General features: G+C 37.0%; 1 protein-coding gene across 1 annotated transcript in view; it reads left to right on the top strand.

Moving 5' to 3' along the window:
- COL21A1 (collagen type XXI alpha 1 chain) overlaps positions 1 to 18,486 on the top strand; it is a 252,989-nt gene that overhangs the window by 84,942 nt on the left and 149,561 nt on the right. The window contains exon 2 of the mRNA XM_069070650.1: positions 16,234 to 16,359. Coding sequence (XP_068926751.1) covers positions 16,272 to 16,359 — 88 coding nt within the window. The 5' untranslated portion in view covers positions 16,234 to 16,271. The remainder of the gene's footprint in view (positions 1 to 16,233; positions 16,360 to 18,486) is intronic.

Raw genomic sequence — 18,486 nt, 5'->3', positions numbered from 1 at the left:
GTGTCTTTATATGAAATGAAAACCCTTCATTTATCACACTTCCCCACTTTTAGAATTCCCCAGTAGTAAACATGGAGTAATGCTTGCCATGAAATGTGACCCCAGCTGCACTGTTTCTTTGATTCAACAAACATTTATTAAGCATGTATTATATTAAACCTTTGAATATAAGCCCAATATAGACTGTATATATGTTATTTGAAATATAGTGAGCCACTGAAGTTTACTTTGTAGGAGAATGGTAAATTCAGAAGATTACTTGGGGGACAGAGTTTAGGATGAATTAGAAATGGGCAAAATTGAATTCGCTTAATCTCAAATCCACTGTCTCCAGTTTCTATATCCTTTTTCCTTCCTACTGTATTGTGACTCTGGATAACCTCCTACCAGGGACTCTCCTCTCTTCAATGATGAGACCTTCTCCTGGACCATGATTTTAGGAAGAACCCCAATCATGCTTCACCTCACTTTGGCCTTAACTCTCTCCTGACTCTATCTCTTTCTTCTTGCTTGCCCTTGTGTAGGTAACCTTCCTCTCTCCCCACCTCTAGCACACTTGCCTATATGTATTTTCTTCCCCCATTAAATTTTAAGGTCCTTTGAGTGTAGGACTGTCTTACTGGCTTGCATTTGTATTCCATAATGTTTAATACAATTCCAGATGCATAATAAAAAATTAATAATTGCATTATTTCTCTGTGCCCAGGAAAAATAGTTAGGAAGTGTTTATAATGGTCTAGGTGAAAAGTAATAAGACCTTAAAATGGAGCAATTTTGGTTGCTTTAAATCTCACCACCTGCCTTACCTCCTGGACCAGAGACCTTGTCCTGGAGGACTAAACTCTTTCACTTCAAGAACAAATCTACTCTAGGGCCCTACTCTCCTGGTAGGTAGTGGGTAGGCTTCAATCATATTTCCCTTTATTCCCTAGACATCTTTTCCAACTGTTCTACTGTTCCTTGTTCTCTCCAGTTCTAGAACTATAATGATGTTAACATTCTTATTGTTAATGGAAAAGAGATGTCAGCTTACTCCCCAAGGTCTCTACTCACCATCTCTGTAACTTCCCTAACCAAAATAGTCCTTCCTGGACACTACTACTTAATCCATGTTCTCTCTCTCTCTCTCTCTCTCTCTCTCTCTCTCTCTCTCTCTCTCTCTCTCTCTCTCTCTCTCTCCATTAGAATATAATCTCATCAAAGACAGAGATGCATCTTTGCTTTTGTTTTTGTATCTGCAAAACAGTATAGTGCTTGGCACATAGAGTATTTAAAGAACTATTTCTTATCCCTATCCCCTTATTCATTTTCATTCAAATGTGAGATATATTGTGAAGATTGTTGCTATTGTGCAGTTGTTTTCGGTTGTGCCTGATGCTTTTTTTACCCTATTTGGAGGTTTCTTGGCAAGGATAGTGGAGTAGTTTGCCATTCCCTTCTCCATCTCATTTTACAGAGGAACCTGAGGCAAGCAGGGTAAAGTGACTTAAACAGGATTACACAGTAAGTGTCTGAGGCCAGATTTCAACTCAGGTCTTCCTAATTCCGAGCTTATAGGGACATAGTTTGACCTATGGCATAACCAAATATCTTTAATAGCAGGTTATGCTAAAAACAGAATTTGTTTCCAATAGTGACAGTTTAAAGAAAATTAACAACACACACACATCTCTGGAGTTTAATGCATCTTTCTTCAGTTGGAAAATAGCATTTCTCCTGACATCCATTCCACTATTTCTCCCTAATGACTTTTCCTAAGGAGCTCAGATAGAAGGAAAGCATTGACTAGATGTCTGCTGCATACTGCTTTGCATCCCAGTCCCCACTAATCACCTTCTGCTTAAGGATGTGGGGGGTTTTGTTTTTGTTTTTTAAGGAGAGGCTTTTGCTGCATGTGTCCTATGTTTAGCTTTGGCTTTCTGAAAATTTACAGCCAACTTCATGAACCAAATTTTGAAACAGCACTTCAAAATGATAATCATGTTGGCAAAAGCTTTTATTTCCTATTCTCTGGCTAACCACCCTAATCTTCCAACAGAAAAAAAAAATTAAAGGAAGAGTAGTTCATATTTATGTCACATTGTAGCTTACTAAGAGACTTTTTCCCAAATACCCTTCAGATTAGGTACTGTAAGAATTATCACAAAGTTCACCACCCTAACTTGCTCATTTATATCTAGGATATCACCATCCTTCTCATCACCCAGATTCCTGACTCTGGAGTTGTGATCGACTCTTTATTCTCACATCACCCCTTATATCCAGTTAGTGAGTAAATTATGCTGATTTTAGCTCCACAACCTCCTTTAAATACATCTTTTTCTCTCCAGTCACATGGCTGGCACATTATTTCAGATCATCATCATTATGTCTTGCCTGGCTTAAGAAAGTAACCACCTAATAATTCTCCCTGCATCCAATCTCTCTCTTCCCCAAATCCATCCTCCACACAGCAGCCAGCTGATACTGCTAAAACACAGTACATCACTTCCCTGTTCAAGGAGTTTCAATGTATTGTCTGGAGGATAAAGTAGAAAATTCTCAATTTGGCATTTAAATCACTTCATATTTTGTCTCTAGATATCTTTCTAGAATGATTACATCTTATTCTCCTTCATATATTGCATGTTCTAACCTAATTGTTGAATATATAAGAATACTTCTCATTGATTTTTTTTTTTAAGCAATCGGGGTTAAGTAACTTGCTCAAGGTTACACAGCCAGGTGTTTCTGGGTGGGTGCTAAGTGTCTGAGCCCAGGATTCAATCTCCAGGTCATCCTGACACTGGAGCCGGTGCTCTTACTCACTGTGCTACCTGGCTGCCCCCTTCTCATTAAATTTTTAAAAATAGGTATTTGGGGAGAGAGGGAAAGAAAATTCACTTACTTTTGGATATACTGGATTTGAGGTATTGGTGGCATGGTTAAGTAGAATTTTCCTGTAGGCATTTGCAGATACCGATCTGGACCTCAGGAGAGATAGCATGCTTGGAAATGTGGATTTGGAATTTGGGATTATCCTCATAGTTGAAACCACAGAAATGATCATAATTACTTAGGGATGGATTGTAGAGAGAGGAGAAGACATGCTAGGATAAAATGTTGGGCAATAAATTTTAAAAATAATGAAAACTTCCTGTTTTATGAAGACTATGAAGAACCATTTAAGGAGACAATTAAGAAGGGACTAGAGAAGTAGAGGGGACAAGGTAAGGGGAGAGGGGGCAACTAAAGGGGGTGGTGATCAGTAAAAACCACTATTCCAGAGGTATAGGAATAGTTCTTTTGAGACAATAGTAAAGGAGAAAAGACTATATGATGGCACTAAGTTTATTTGAAAAACAGAGGAATGATGTTAAATGAGTTCTTGTATGATGGACCTAATCTCAGTGAAATATTTAGAAGGCTATAGCATCTGTTCTAAGTATAGAGGATGTGATGGGTGTTTGAGCAGAGAAAGAATGTGCAATCAGTCATTGTCCAGGAGGAGATAAAATTAATCAAGGGGAGGTGAGAAAAATGCTTATCTAAAAGCAATGAGGACCCACCTGAAGTTTTCTACCTTAAATTTATAGTGGGTGAAATCAGTTCCATTTCATAACTTTCTTTAGCAATGCTCAGCAGGCCAGGATTAGAAGTGAAAGCATTATGGTGTGTTTACATTGGCTTCAGGTAAGGAATGTTAGAAAAAGTTTACATTTGAAGGATTCTCAAGTAGTGCCTATTAATGATTGTTAAATAGTACAATGTGGGTTCAAAGCTAAGAATGGAGGTAAATAAAACCAAATTGGGAAAAAAGTATAGGGATGGGTTTTGATAATGATAGCAGATGAGTTTAATATGAATGAATTAAAGGGAGGAGTTGAAAGGTTAAGAAGCTATAGCTGGAAAATATAATTTTGAAGTTCAAATTCTTTAAAGTAATACAGTATGATATAGTCACATCTAATGTGTGATATGTGTTGATATGTGGCATATTACAGTATTAGTTCAGTGCTTTGAGATCATGTCATCCAAGCTCTTCTTGAAAAGATAATGTGAAACCCAGAGAGGTATAATAACTTGCTTAATGTCACAGGTAGTTAACTGCAAAGCCAGGGCAAAATTACAGATAGATTCCAGGACTATTAGAATAAATATTACTGAGCTCATTTCTCCTGATGCGTAAGCAAAGTTTTTTTCTCTATATTGTTTCCTTAGGTGACATAACCAATGCTAGAGAGAGAGAGAGAGAGAGAGAGAGAGAGAGAGAGAGAGAGAGAGAATTTATTTGTTATGTTATGGGCATTTGGGTAGCATATTGGATATAGTCCTGGACCTGAAGGCAGGAAGACCTGAATCAAGATAAAGTATTGTGTCTAAGAAGACTAAGTTCCATGGTAGTAAGGTCTGAATCAGATCTTTCTAATTCCAAGTCAAGAATATTATCTACTGTTATAAATAGACTCAGTCTAGGAATAAACAATACTTGTTGAGGAGCCAGGAAGATTTTATTATCTTTATTTTACATTTATTCTCTCCTGAATAAATGGGTAGGCCCCTCAAAAGACTACAAAGAATCATACAAATGCAAGTCCTTTTATACTGCTTCCATTTGAATTTCCTACCTTGTTCTTCCTTTTGGAACTGGAATTTGTCCCAGCTCTTCTGGATTACAATCTTTCTGACCTGCCCATTATACATATGTTCTCTCCTCCCATCAACATGAGCTACATACATCCCATGATCTGATTATGAGGCTCTAATTCTATGTGGGATGTATCAGCTAATATGTATGAGGCTAATTAAGCATGCACATTAATGAAAAGTTGGTGACCATCCCTTGACCCCCAGCTGGTCTAAGCCAGTTTAGCTCAGGCCCCTTCCAAGAGGAAACTTAACAGATTTCTTCCAGCTATATAATTGGATAGGGTGCTCTACCCTTCCTCCCTTATCCTGATTTATACCTTCCTGCACATCCTGTGTAGTGTCTGTTTTTGGAACACCCATTGTTCTTATAGAATCTGTAGAAACCAAACAACTAGGATTTCTCACACTACTAAACCATACTGCCTCATGTATCATTTGGAAGTAGGGGTAATGGCTGAAGTACTGGGTCCTGAAATAAGTGAGAATAGTTCATTTAGCTAGTCTGAGTACTTAGTTAGATAGATGTTGAAGGAAATTGACTTTAAGGTCTTTTGGGATTCATATAGACACAATGGGTAAAAACACCCATTGTGTATAAACAATTGGCATATATACCCATTGGATATAAACACAATGGGTAGAAAGAAGTTGTAGATAGCTGCTATTAAAGAAAAGCAATTTGATTCTAAGTTTTTTATTAAATCTCTGAGAAAAAATAGAGACTTTATTTTGGGAGGTAGTTAATTACTTGTGTTTTGAATATAGGTTTTAAAATTTCTTTGAAAAAATACTACTCTGAATGTTTTCTATTGTCTGGTATTGAATATGACTATTTATATGAGATATCTGGTTCTATTTTTCCAATTAAAATTTTGATTTGCTTAATAAGATGGCTTATATTTAGCTCTAAGCAAAAATGAAGGAAACGATTACCATTTTTCAATATCAGGGACAGAAGAATATTATTTAAAAACTAATAGTGTTGTAGTAGAAAGACTGAATCTAAAAAAATGAATCTGATAAAATTCTGATTCCATCATTTCCTACAAGTGTGACCTTAGGCAAATAATTTTATTTCTTGGATTTTTACTGATCGACTAATCTGAGCCTCCATTTTTTTTATCTAAGAAATGGGGATGAAAATAATATTATATAATATTTTAAGGTTTGCAGAGCATTTCACAGGCTTTATACTTACAATTCTGTGAGGTAGATACTATTATTATCTGAATTTTACAGATGAGGAAACTGAGGCTGAGAGGTTAAGTGTGGTCACACAGCTGATAAGTATCTAAGGCAGCATTTGAACTGAGGTTTTCTGATTCCAAGTCAAACATTCTATATGCCTTCCTAATTTTTAGAGTTATTGTGAGAAGGGAATGAGATAAGCCCTGGAAAAGTACTTTGAAAATGGAAAATCATCAACACTGACTGGTGAATTTATGGATTCATTTAAGTTTACCCTGAATACATTTGGATTAATGAGGGAAGTGATACTATTGATCTACTTTGGCCCAATGAGACTGATCCCTTGAGATTCTGCAACTAGTGTTGTAACCCAGAAAGTTTAGTGACAGCAAGAAAAGACTCATGTGTACAAACATTTTTATAGAGTTTGTATTTATGATAAAAAGAAAGTTAGAAACAGCATTACAGGAATAGCGATGAATGAATCAGATGATGTTGGAAAGAAGATTGAAGAGTAGTATTTCAGGAATGGGTCAGGCTGAAAAATGACTGGACAAATTATGGTACTTGAATGCAATAAAATGTTGATTTCCCTTAGGGAATGGTGAATACAGAGAATTCAGAGAAATTTAGGTAATAAGAACATAAACTGAGAGATGGAAGGGACCTTAGACACTATTTAAATCCAATCCCCTCATTTTATAGATGAGAAAACAGGTCTAGAGAGTGACTTAGCAGTGACTAGGACAATTATCACCCAGATGATGTGACAAGTGTCTTCTGTAAATTCAGTGTATTTTCCACTATAACACACTGGGGAGACCTTTATGAAATGATGCAGGCTGAGGAAGGCAGAGGCAAAAAACCCCAGCAACCCAATATACATGATGATTTCAACAGTGTAATAAAATCCTTATTAAGGGGCAGCAACACTCTGTTAAATACTATGGTTAATGTTAGTATCTACTGTCAAAGTGGAAAGATATATCCTTTCTGTTAACAATAAACTTTTTGGGGGGAATGTATTTTCTGGAGGATTTTGTTTGGGTGATTTGTTTCAGCTTCTGTTATGCAAATCACAACATTTATTATTTTTTGATTTTGTGCTTTTTTATTTTACCTAATTTTAAATATTCTAAAATAGGTTAGATTACCTCATGAACTGAAAGTTCTTATTATTTAGGGTCTGACTGATATAACACATTGAATCAATGTAAGCTTGTACACTTTGTGCTCAGCATTGGGCTAATCACTATAAGGATTTTTTAAAAAAAATATTTATTTATTTTTAGTTTTCAACATTCCTTTCCACAAAATTTTGAGTTACAAGTTTTCTCCCTGTCTCTCCCCTTCCCCCACCCCAAGATAGTGAGCCTATTGAATACCCCTTCCCCCAATCTGCTCTCTCTTACATCTTCCCCCATCCCTTCCCCAACTTTCTAGTAGGGCAAGATGGATTTCTATACTCCAGTGCCTGTATATCTTATTTCCCAGTTGCATGTAAAAAAACATTTTTTTTCTAATTTTTTTTAACATTTGTTTTTAAAACTTTGATTTCCAGATTCTTTCCCTTCTTCCCTCTTCATCCACCTCCACTGGGGAGACAAGCAAATCAATATAGGTTGTACATGTGTAATTATGCAAAACAATTTTGTATAATTTTGATAGTACTTATATTGTGAAAGAATAACTATATTTCCTTCCATCCTATCCCACCCCCCACTTATTCTATTTTCTTCTTTGACCCTGTCCCTTTTCAAAAGTGTTTGCTTCTAACTACCCTCTCTCCTAATCTGCCTTCCCTTCTATCATCCTCCCTCTTATCCCCTTCCCCCCACATACACACAATTAAATTATTCCAGCACCTTGTGATATACCTAATGGAGAAGTGTGTAATAATGTAGGACAGGCGGGTTTGTCAAAGCATTCTGTTTATTGATACCATGAGCAAGGTTTTTAAGAGCAAGAAGATAAGGAAGGTAAGTATAGGTCACTAGGCTTTCCATTATAGCTTTGTTTAGTTTCGAGATGCCAGATAGTGATGTCAGGTAGGCCTTGACAGTTATCATGTCCTTGTTCCCTTGAGTACATCTGGGTTTAGGTCATTGCTTAGGTATCACATCCCATACTCCTGCATGTCTGGAAGGGATGGTGAGCCAATACCTTGAGATACAATGTTGCCCTCATGGGGAACAAGATCCAGGGAAATCCTGGCCCACACTCTTCCCATGTGTGGACTGCCTCAGAGCTGGCCCTCAACAATTGAATTTCTATGTTATTCCCTCCTTAAGTCAAATTCAATGAGAGTAAGGTTGACCCATTCCCTTTCATCTTCCTGCCCTTCCCTTCAGTTGTAACAGTTTTCTCTTGCCTATTTTATATGATATAATTTACTCTATTCTCTCTCTTTCTCCTTTTCCCAATATATTCCTGTCTCACTTCTTAATTTAATTTTTTAGATATCATCCTTTCATATTCAACTCATCCTGTGCTCTCTATGTATACATGCACAGACATATATACATACTCACATATATATTTATACATATATACACCCTCCTATACATACATATATACATATATCTATATTCCCTTCAACTATACTCATACTTGGAATATGCTCAAGTTACAGTTATCATTTTTCCATGTAGTATTGTTAATAGTTCAACCTTAATAAGTTCCTTATAATTTCTTTTTTCCTGTTTACCTTCTCGTGCTTCTCTTGCTTCTTGTATCAGAAAGTCAAATTTTCTGTTCGGCTCTGGTTTTTTTCATCAAAAATGGATGAAAGTCACAAAAACTAGCTATGTGACCTTGGGCAAGTCACTTGCTTGAGCTCTATCTCCCTCATAGAAGATAATCCTCAAGTAAAAATTCTTGGGCAGAAGTCCAGGTATTCCATCCTGCCCAACTGTATAGCTCCCATTGAGTCTGTTCTTTGAGATGTGCCTTCATTTTTCCTTTTGGTTATTTGTTTCATTTTAGAAATTCTCCAATCAGAAAACAGCCAGCATCAAAACTATGTACAAAACCATTCCAAATCCAAACATAAGCTAATTTTTAGATTTTATTTTATTTTTTTTTTAGGAATGGGACATGTTACTCTTCTCAATTTGTATGAAAAAGTAAAAGCAAATAGTGAAAATTAGCTAATAACAATGAAGGAATTTACCTGGTTCATATAGGATTTTGAATAGAGATGCCACTGCTATTTGTCCTTTGTTCTCAAAGAGGACCATGATATCAGGGAGTTGAAACCATGACATGCAAATGAATTGAATTTAAGTGAGGGAGAGCTGTGCAGTCTCCAGTCTTACTTTTCCCTCCAGAGCCATTCTGGGTCCACTAGTGAAATATGGATCAGGACACCTGGAGATGGCCCAGATACAGTGGAGGACCTTGACCTTTTCAAGCTAAGATCTTTAAGAGGACTCAGTTTGCCTGAGGCAGCACCATTCAATGATTAGGGCTTAATTTTAAAAAATGAGACAAAGAATGGCCTCTTTAAAAAAAAAAAAGATCTGGGAGGGGAAGAGCCTCAGTGTTTTTGGCCAAAACAGAGACAATTGTTATTTGCATTCATTTTGGACCAATCAGGGTCCAAACAGTGACCAAGTAGGGCTAACAGATCATTACAAGGTGTTGACTTTGTGAAGGAAGATAAGGCTAATTCCATGTCCTCATTATGGAAGCATTATGCTATAGTTCCTTTACAAGTAATCTCTTTAATGTAGTAGCACATTCTGGAGTACTGTATATAAAATAGATAACAAACACATGGACCCATATGTGGCCTAGAGCATTATGGAGTGTGGCCTGAACCTAAATGTAATTGGGAAATAGTTAATAAATAAATAGTTGTCCTTCATTCTTGAGGAGGACCAAAATGACTTCACTATGTTAGAGTCAAGTTGGTTGGTTGGTATACTTTCTTCTTGAAGGGGACCAAAATGACCTCACTATATTAGAGGTCAAGTTACAGTGTGTCTGACTGGCTGATCAGACCAAGAGAAGCTCAGAATGTTCTACCACAGATTGAGCACAAATAGCCCATGTGAGCATTTGAAGTGGATGCTCTAAATTTATGCATCTCATGTTTCTTTTGAGCTACTTCAATTCTACTTTGCTTAAGGAGCACAGCATTTTCTGTGATGTAGGCATGCCATGCTTAATGGTCTTGTGCCAGTTTCTCCCATGTCACCACAATCAATTTCAGAGTTCTTAAGAGAGACCTTGAGAGTGTCCTTGTATCACTTCTTCTGACCACCATGTGAATGCTTGTCCTGTGTGAGTTCTTCATCAAATAGTTTTTTTTTTCTTGGCAAGCATTCATTTTGCATTCAAACAACATGGACAGTCTATTGGAGTTGTTTTTCCGTGTAGTGGAGTTTGAATGCTTGGAAGTTTAGTTCAGGAAAGGACCTCAGTGACTGATATCTCATTCTGCAAGGTATTCTTCAGAACCTTCCTAAGACAATTCAAATGGAAGTGATTCAGTTTCCTGGCATGATGCTGGTTATACTATCCAAGTTTCACAGGTATACAACAATGAAATCAGGTTGGTAGTCAGTCTAATACCACTTCTTTCCCACACTTTCCTTAAGAGTCTCTCAAATACTGAGATAACTGGCAATATGTGTGTCAACCTTATTATCAATGTATGCATCCCTGGAAAGTATGCTGCCAAGGTAAGTAACCTTATTCACAGAATTCAAAACTTCTCTCTTTGCTGTGGATGGTATGGTTCTGGCTGATGGAACAGCTGTGTTTCTTTGGTGTTGTTAGGCCAAAATTAGTACAATCTTCAGAGAATCAATTCACACTTTGTTGCATCTCAGCTTCAGAGTCTGCATTGAGTGCATAATCATTTGCAAATAAAAAAATAATCATGCACCAATACTCACTCCATTTTGATCTTGACTTGTAACCTTTTCAGGTTGAAGGATTTAACATCTGTGTGGTAGCTGACCTTGATGCTGTGTTTGTCCTCATTAAAGGCATTTGACAACATGGCTAAAACATCATGCTGAAAAGCATGGTAGTAAATACATAGCCTTGTTTCACTTCATTGGTGACTGGAAAAGCACAAAAGTATCATCTAGTTTCCAGAACTAGATGGCAAGTATTCCACCATGAAATCGATATACAATACTGATGAACTCTGGGCAACCAAATTTTGACATAATTTTCCATAAACCCTCATGACTGACAGTATCAAAGACCTTGGTCAGATATTTGTATACAGACCTCTGTCATGCTCTTGGCATTTCTCCTGGAGTTATGAGGTAACAAACATCATATCGTCTCTTCCTTGGTTCTTTCTGAAGCAACACTGGCTCTCAGGTAGATGACCACCCTCCAGGGGAAGGATCAGCCTAATAAGGATTGTTGCCAACAATGACTAAGAGAGATAGAGATACACTCCTGGTAATTTTTACAGGACAATCTATTTGCTTTACCTTTATAGAGATGGGCAATGGAGATATCTTTACATTTCTGGGGGATAACCTCCTCTTGCCATATAACCTGGAAAATATCAGTCAGCTTTTGTATGAGCAATGGACCTCTCACCTTGTAAAGCTCAACTGTTATAGAATCAGCACCAGGCATTTTGGCAGAGGAGAGTTACCTAATGGAGTTGAAAATTCTTTACTTGGAAATTTGTTTAGAGAGGGATTGAATTTAACCTGAAGCAAATGGTTACTGGCTTCAGCATTGATTAATGATGGTCTGTTGAGAACACTATGGAAGTGTTCAGCCCATCTCTGTAGGATCATGTCCTTATCATTAATCAATGTGGTTCCATCATCGAGTAGTTGAGATGCACCACAGATCTTTGGCCCATAAATAGACTTCAGGGCATCATAAAAGTGCTTTGGATCATTAGGGTCAGCATGAAACTAAATTTCATCTGCCTTTTTACTGAGCCAAAAATCCTGCATTTTTCTAAGCTTCACTTGTACTTTACTTTTGATGGAATTAAATGCTGCCTTCTTAGAGACAGATGAACTATGCCGCTGGTATATCCCATGGAGTTCTCATTTTTTACTTAATGGCCTCTGAATTTCCCCCTCATTTTGTCAAAACAGTCTTGATGTTTGCTAGTGTTCTGACCCAGATGAGCAAATGCAATACTATTCACCAAATCTCTGAAAGCTTCTCACTTCTTTTTTGCTCTACTGTTTTCAACTGTGTGTTGGTTCAACTTTCTCTCCAAGTTAGCAACAAATTGTTCCCACCAGAGAAGTGCTCTGGTCTGTTGACATGAAGTCTTCTGGTAGCCATTTTGCCATGGGGCTGCCACTTTTGTTGAATGGGAATATTTTGAATGGGAAAAATCTATGATCAGCCCAGCAATCTGTGCCACACATTGCATTTGTCACTTTCACATCTGTTCGTCTCTTCTCCTTAAAATCACATATTAAATGCCAATGTTTTCTACAATGGTGCTTCCATGATGAATATTGCATTTAGGGACATGGAAAACAGTTTTAGTGATGAGAAGGTCATGAGATGTACTAGTCTTCAGTAGTAAGTGAGTAGTAAGTAAGAATTATAAGCTTATCCTCTTTTGGCACAGGTCTTCATAAAATTTTTCTTTGACTTCATCAGGGTTTTTCATGGTGGGAGCATAGGCACTGATGATAGTGGAATGGCATATTCATGCAAGTGGCAATTGCATTATCATGAACCTGTTATTCACTCATTTTGCTAGGCATACAAGTTTGTTAGCTAGATTAGTTTTGATTGCAAAACCTACACCAGCTTCACAACATTCCCATTCATCATGGCCACTGCAGAAAAACATGTCTCCAGCTCCAACTTCAGTATGCTGGTCTTCATTTGTCAGCTTTGGTTCAGTCAGGCTGCTAATTGGATGTCATACCTACTGAATTCTCTTGTAACAAGAGCTGTTCATTTTCCCTGTCTACTGGATTTTGTGTTGTCTATAAGAATGTGCACATTTTATGTACCAATGGTCAAGTGGAATCATCTTTGCAGAAGTTTTTGTACATTTGTGTGTGTGTGTGTGTGTGTGTGTGTGTTTTGACTATAGAGTGGGATCCCCACCCTGCTATGGTAATCAGGCTGGGTTTGTGTAAGCAGACAGTTTTTTTTTTTAACTTTTTGGAGGGCAATTGGTGTTAAGTGACTTGCCCAAAGTCACATGGCTAGTAAGTGTGTCAAGTGTCTGAGGTCAGATTTGAACTCAGGTCCTCCTGACTCCAGGGCCAGTGATCTATTCACTGCGCCACCTAGCCACCCCTAGCAGACAGTTTTTAGGGCACCTTTTCTAGCCTCTTTGTTACATTAGGAGGTGAACAGTACAAGCCTTAAAAGACTGCTCAGACACCCAGGGGCTGAATTCCACTGCTGCTTCCAGTGATAGGATGATTCTATGACCTGGTTAGCCTGTGTGCAGGGTGGTGACTACAGCTCACAGTGTATTCACACCTGCTGCTTCACCCCTTGCCTTTTGCCATAGGACTTTGAGATAGGTAAAAATGGTAGGGGTGATATGTTTTTGATTCATGCATAAATTGGATTTGAGGTGAGGCAGAGTTACACAAAGTTATCAACCTCACTCTGTTTTCCAGAGTTATCACAGTCCTTTGGCAAGAGAGAGTCAAGACTTGTAATGGCTTGAGATACAGTGGATGATCTTGGCATCTTCAATGTCTAACTAAGCTTTAAGCTCTCCATAGCACCTACGTCAGCTGCCTTCATGACTATTGTGACAAATTATTCTCAAATGCCTATTCCACCAGGGGAAATCTTTACATACTTGGGGTAGACATTACCTGATAAAATAAATAAAAATACAATAAAACATAGATAATGCAAATACAGTAAAACACAGATAATGTTAATGTGCTTTTCTAAATCATGTGACCCATATGAATATATATATGTATACATATATTTATGTATTTTCTCTTCCCCCCCCCCCCAAATTGGGACTAGTGATATATTGTAGTGCAGTGGTGTCAAATTCAAATAGAAATGGGGGATGTATATACATACACACGTATCCCTTATTTCTATTTGAATTTGACTCCATTGGTCAATACACATTATTCTCAATTTAGAGGGAAAAAGAGATGGAGTCCTATACTTAGGTATATAATTAGTTTGGGTTTCTCCCAGTTCCCTACCCCCAATCCTGCTACTAGTACATTTAAAATCTGACCACTTCAAGTAAACTTTGCTTAAGAATTTAGAACTGCCTGATGGACCTCTCTACTTGAATAATTCATTCCCTTCCTTCACTAAATCCATCCTCTTTTCTATGATAGTTTATTTCTATTGACTGTACTATCTTGCTCCCAGTCACCTTAGTTTGAATACTAAGAGTCTTGGTTTTTTTTTTTCCCTTTCACTCACTCTTCCCACACCCATAAGTAGTCAGTTTTGAAGTCCCTTTAGTTCTATATCACATCATCATTTTGCATCTATCCCCTTCCTGTTGATACTGCTACTTTCTAATTCCAGCCATCATCCCTTAACTGGATATTATAATAGCCTCTTTTTCATACTTCTAGTCTGTTGCTTCTAATCTGTCCTTCACAGAGCTGTCAAAATAATCCTCTTAAGGCACAAGTCTGATCAGATCACCTCCCTGCTCCAAAATCTTTAATGATTCCTTATTTTCTAGGATAAAATACAAACACTAAAAAAATAAACACTGAATCACAATCTGCCTTTGAGATATTTTTTCTAGTCTTGTTTCATATTGATATTGACAAAATTGTTAATATAATTTTAATGTAATGGTGGAAAATTGTTAATGCTGAAATTGTAATATGAACTACCTCAACCTCTTAGTCATCCTGACAATGTAAAAATTCCAGTAATGTCCTTACATCCCCATCCTTAAGATAATGAGATTAGGTTGAGCTGAGCCACACTTTAAACCCCTCTCCTGGAATCTTCAAGCCTCCACCTCAGAATCTTTTCTGGTAACCAAAACCAGTTCAAGCCAAGTTTCCCCCTAGACTTTGTTACCCCTTTCCATTGGGATTCATAGCATGATGGGCCAAACAGCCATAATGAAGTGGTTTCCCGTGCCTGGATTGCCCATGGTCACTGGGGTCTCATGACCATGCCTTGCTACCTCATACTGCCTGCTCCTTCTCTCCTCCTAAAATTATAAAAACTTTTTCATGGGTCTCTTTGGTTGGGAAATCAACTGGATATCCCCCAGGATGACAGGTTTACTACTATATTATCTCAACTAGTGACTTTATTTTATTTTAATTTAATTTTTTTAAAGCAATCGGGGTTAAGTAACTTGCTCAAGGTTATATGGCCAGTGATTTTGTGTGGGTGTTAAGTATCTGAGGCTGGAACCGATACCAGATCTCCTAACAGCTGGGGCCAGAGCTCTTACTCACTGAGCCACCTGGCTGCCCCTTATTTTAATTTAATTTAATAATTTATTTATTCCTCAATTCATGGCTTCCATTTATTTCAGGACTTGACCATATGGGTGCTAAGATATTTCCTATAATTCTCTTCATAGATACCACATTCCAGTCCAATTAAAGAACTAGCTATTACCCAAAATGGCATTTCATCTTTGATTTCTGTTGATTTATTTTCATTATCTTCTACCCTTCAAGTTCTCCTTGCTTTTCTATTTCCTTGAAGACTCAGCTCATATGTCACCTTCTTGTAGTCTTTAGTGATCCACCTTTTGCTCTTCCCCCCCCCCATTTATTAATGTTTTCTTCCTCACTTAGTCTTTCTTTTTGTCTAGACGCTCTTCTCTCATTACTCTACTCCACCCTTTAACTCATTATACATGTAACAAGGATTTCTATACTTAGCCATGTATATGTCATTTCCTTATATACTACTTCCTCTTCCACCTCCCAAATAGAATGTAAACTCTTTGAAGGCAGGAATGGTATAGTTTTTGTTTTTATATCCTAGTACCTAAAAGAGCAGCCTTTATAGTAGGTGCTTAATATATGTTTAATTGAGTAAAGATAGATTTGTAAATAACAGCTATTTACAAGTCTTATCTTTGGAAAGAAACTGAAGTTTATTTGTTTTACTGAACTTATGAATTTGGGAAAGGCAAATTAAAAGAGCAAACAAACCTCAACATTTTGTTTGCTTATTTTGATTTGTTTCTTACCTTGGATCTATAATTTCAACTTGGCTTCTGGTGAGCCTCTCTCTCCACTATTGCAAACTGTTATCTCTGTAACTTATACTCTTAAAGCCTTGACTGGATCCTTGAGAAGTTAAGTGATTCCACCATGGTCACTCCTGACCACTTTGTATAAGAGGCTAGACTTGAACCCTCCTCTTCTTGACTTCAAGGGCAGCTTTTAATCCATTGTGCCATGAGGTTTCTCAACTATTCTTGTGGAACTAAAATTTTTATGTTTTGTTTTTATCCCCCAGGTAAAGAAGACTGTAATATTCAGGACTAGATCACCTACATGGCTTACCACACAAAATATCTTCAAGTAATTCTCATTCTCTTGCTTCAGGATTTTGTATCAGCTGAAGATGGTGAAATAAGATCAAGTAAGAATGATGATTATACAGTTTATTTTTGCTACAGTTTGAATATAAAAATGGCAAAGAAACTCAAACTAAAGGATTTCTGACACCATTTTAGGGGAATTAATTCCATATCACCTTTGTTTCCACATTGCAACATAATGAAAAACACAGGTCATTCCATTGTTTTCCATGTCCACAAGATGACTCTTAAAAGTAACCTTGAGATGAAGCCCATAAAAATCAGTCATCCTTGATTCCTAAGTGAACTGTACCAAGAACTGCCTCAGAGATATAGGGCTATAAGTAATGATGTCTGGTAAAGTTCTCCTGGGAAATCTAGTAGCAACCATGTTTCTAAATCATAGTTTAAAAAGTTGCACTCTTTCCAATCTCAGTGGCATTTCTTCTGAGCTTTGCCTTTTTAGACTTTGAAAAATAACCATTCTGTTGAGGGGAAAAAAAAGTATAATGTCTATATATCAAATAGATCAAATCACATAGTTGGCAAACATGACAAGCATAGGCTGAAATTTGAGGAGTGTGCCAGATTCTACAGATAGACTTGCTCAGAATTTGGGAATAGAGATGGCAGTGACTGTTTTTGCACCCATATTATTGGCTAACCATGTAAGAATGAAACATATACTTTGTGGCTGTTAGTGGGAGACAGGCAAAGACATTGGAGAACACCAAGTATAATTCATCACCCTAGGGGAAAAAACAAAACCATAGAGTGAGGTGATGTGTGAACAAGGGCAGGTCTACACATTCAGAGTTTTTATAATATTTGGGAAACATAAGTGCTCAATAGCTCTCTTAATGTGGAGATTACCTATCACTTTTGTCTTTTTCCAAAGATAACAGCAGCATTGTATTTTGGGAGGTGTGAACATGCTTTGTACCAGCAGTCACTGTTGAACTTACTCTGGAATATTTTCATTTGTGATGTCCTCACCCCTATAACTCTGCCCAGAATGGATTTTATAGAGACTACCAGAGCTGGGTGCAATATTCCCACATGCAGTGCATTTCTATTGCTACATTTAGGAATGATATATGTAGAGGCAAAATTTTGAAAAAAAAATTCTTAACAGTGATTGTATATTTTGAGTTTTTCAAATATCATATGCTCATATAATAATATCACTTTTTAATGTTTTTTTGTCAGAATAAATCCAAGAGTATGCCAGAATAGTTACCATTGTATGATGATGAATATTATAGTTAATAGAGAAAATAACAGACACGGAGATAGAGTTTTGGACACTAAGACTAGTTCAGTTTAATTCAACCAACATTTTTAAGTGCATATTTTGTGCAGAAAAGTGTTAGGTGTTGAAGGAGATTCAAAGATAAATTCTAAAAAGTTTCTGCTTCACTTAAGGAGATTACAGTCCAGTAGAGAAGGTAAGAAATATATACATGTAACAATGGTACAGATCAGAATATTATGAGTGCTACAAGAGTTTAGAAAAAATGAAGAGCCCACTTCTGACCTCTAATGGCTAGGGCCATTTGGGAAATTTTATAGAGTAGGATTGCAACAAGCAAATATTGGGGTGGGGGTAGTACATTTCAGATATGGTTAATGGCATGATGAAAAATATAATGGTGAATAAATGTGAGATATTCTTATCAAAAAGATGATTAGGCCAGGCTTTGTATAGCATAGGGCATGAGAAAAAGAATAATGGGAGAGAAGGAAAAAGCCAAATTGGCAGCTGGGAGTTAAATCTTGGAGATCTTTGAATGACAGACTAAAGAGTTTAGATAGTATTCTGTAGACTATGGGAAGGTTTAGATATTCTTCTATAGTCTATGGAACTAAAGGTTTCTGAGCACTTGAGTGATCTGATCAGATCTGAAAAGTAAGGGAGATTAATCTGTCAGTATCATGAAGGGTGGATAAGAGTTGGGAAGATACTGGAGGAAGAATAACAGGATCATAGATTTCAAGCTGGAAGGGGCATTTGATGTTACAGAATCTATCTAACTTGTTCATTTTTTTTTACAAATGAGGAGGCCCTGAGAAGTTAAGTGGACTGGCCAAAGGTTACAGAGGCAGGAAGTAGTAAAACTGCAATTCAAATCCCATTTCTCTAAAGTCAATACTCTTTTTTTACAACATCATATAAGAAAATAGTAAGG

The sequence above is a fragment of the Petaurus breviceps genome, unplaced genomic scaffold (genome assembly GCF_028583685.1).
Source record: "Petaurus breviceps papuanus isolate PSGF00001 unplaced genomic scaffold, PetGlider_PUasm1.0 90822, whole genome shotgun sequence".
In the NCBI taxonomy this organism is placed as follows: Eukaryota; Metazoa; Chordata; class Mammalia; order Diprotodontia; family Petauridae; genus Petaurus; species Petaurus breviceps.
The sequence above is the reverse complement of the archived record's forward strand: the minus strand, read 5'-3'. Positions and strand labels throughout refer to the sequence as shown.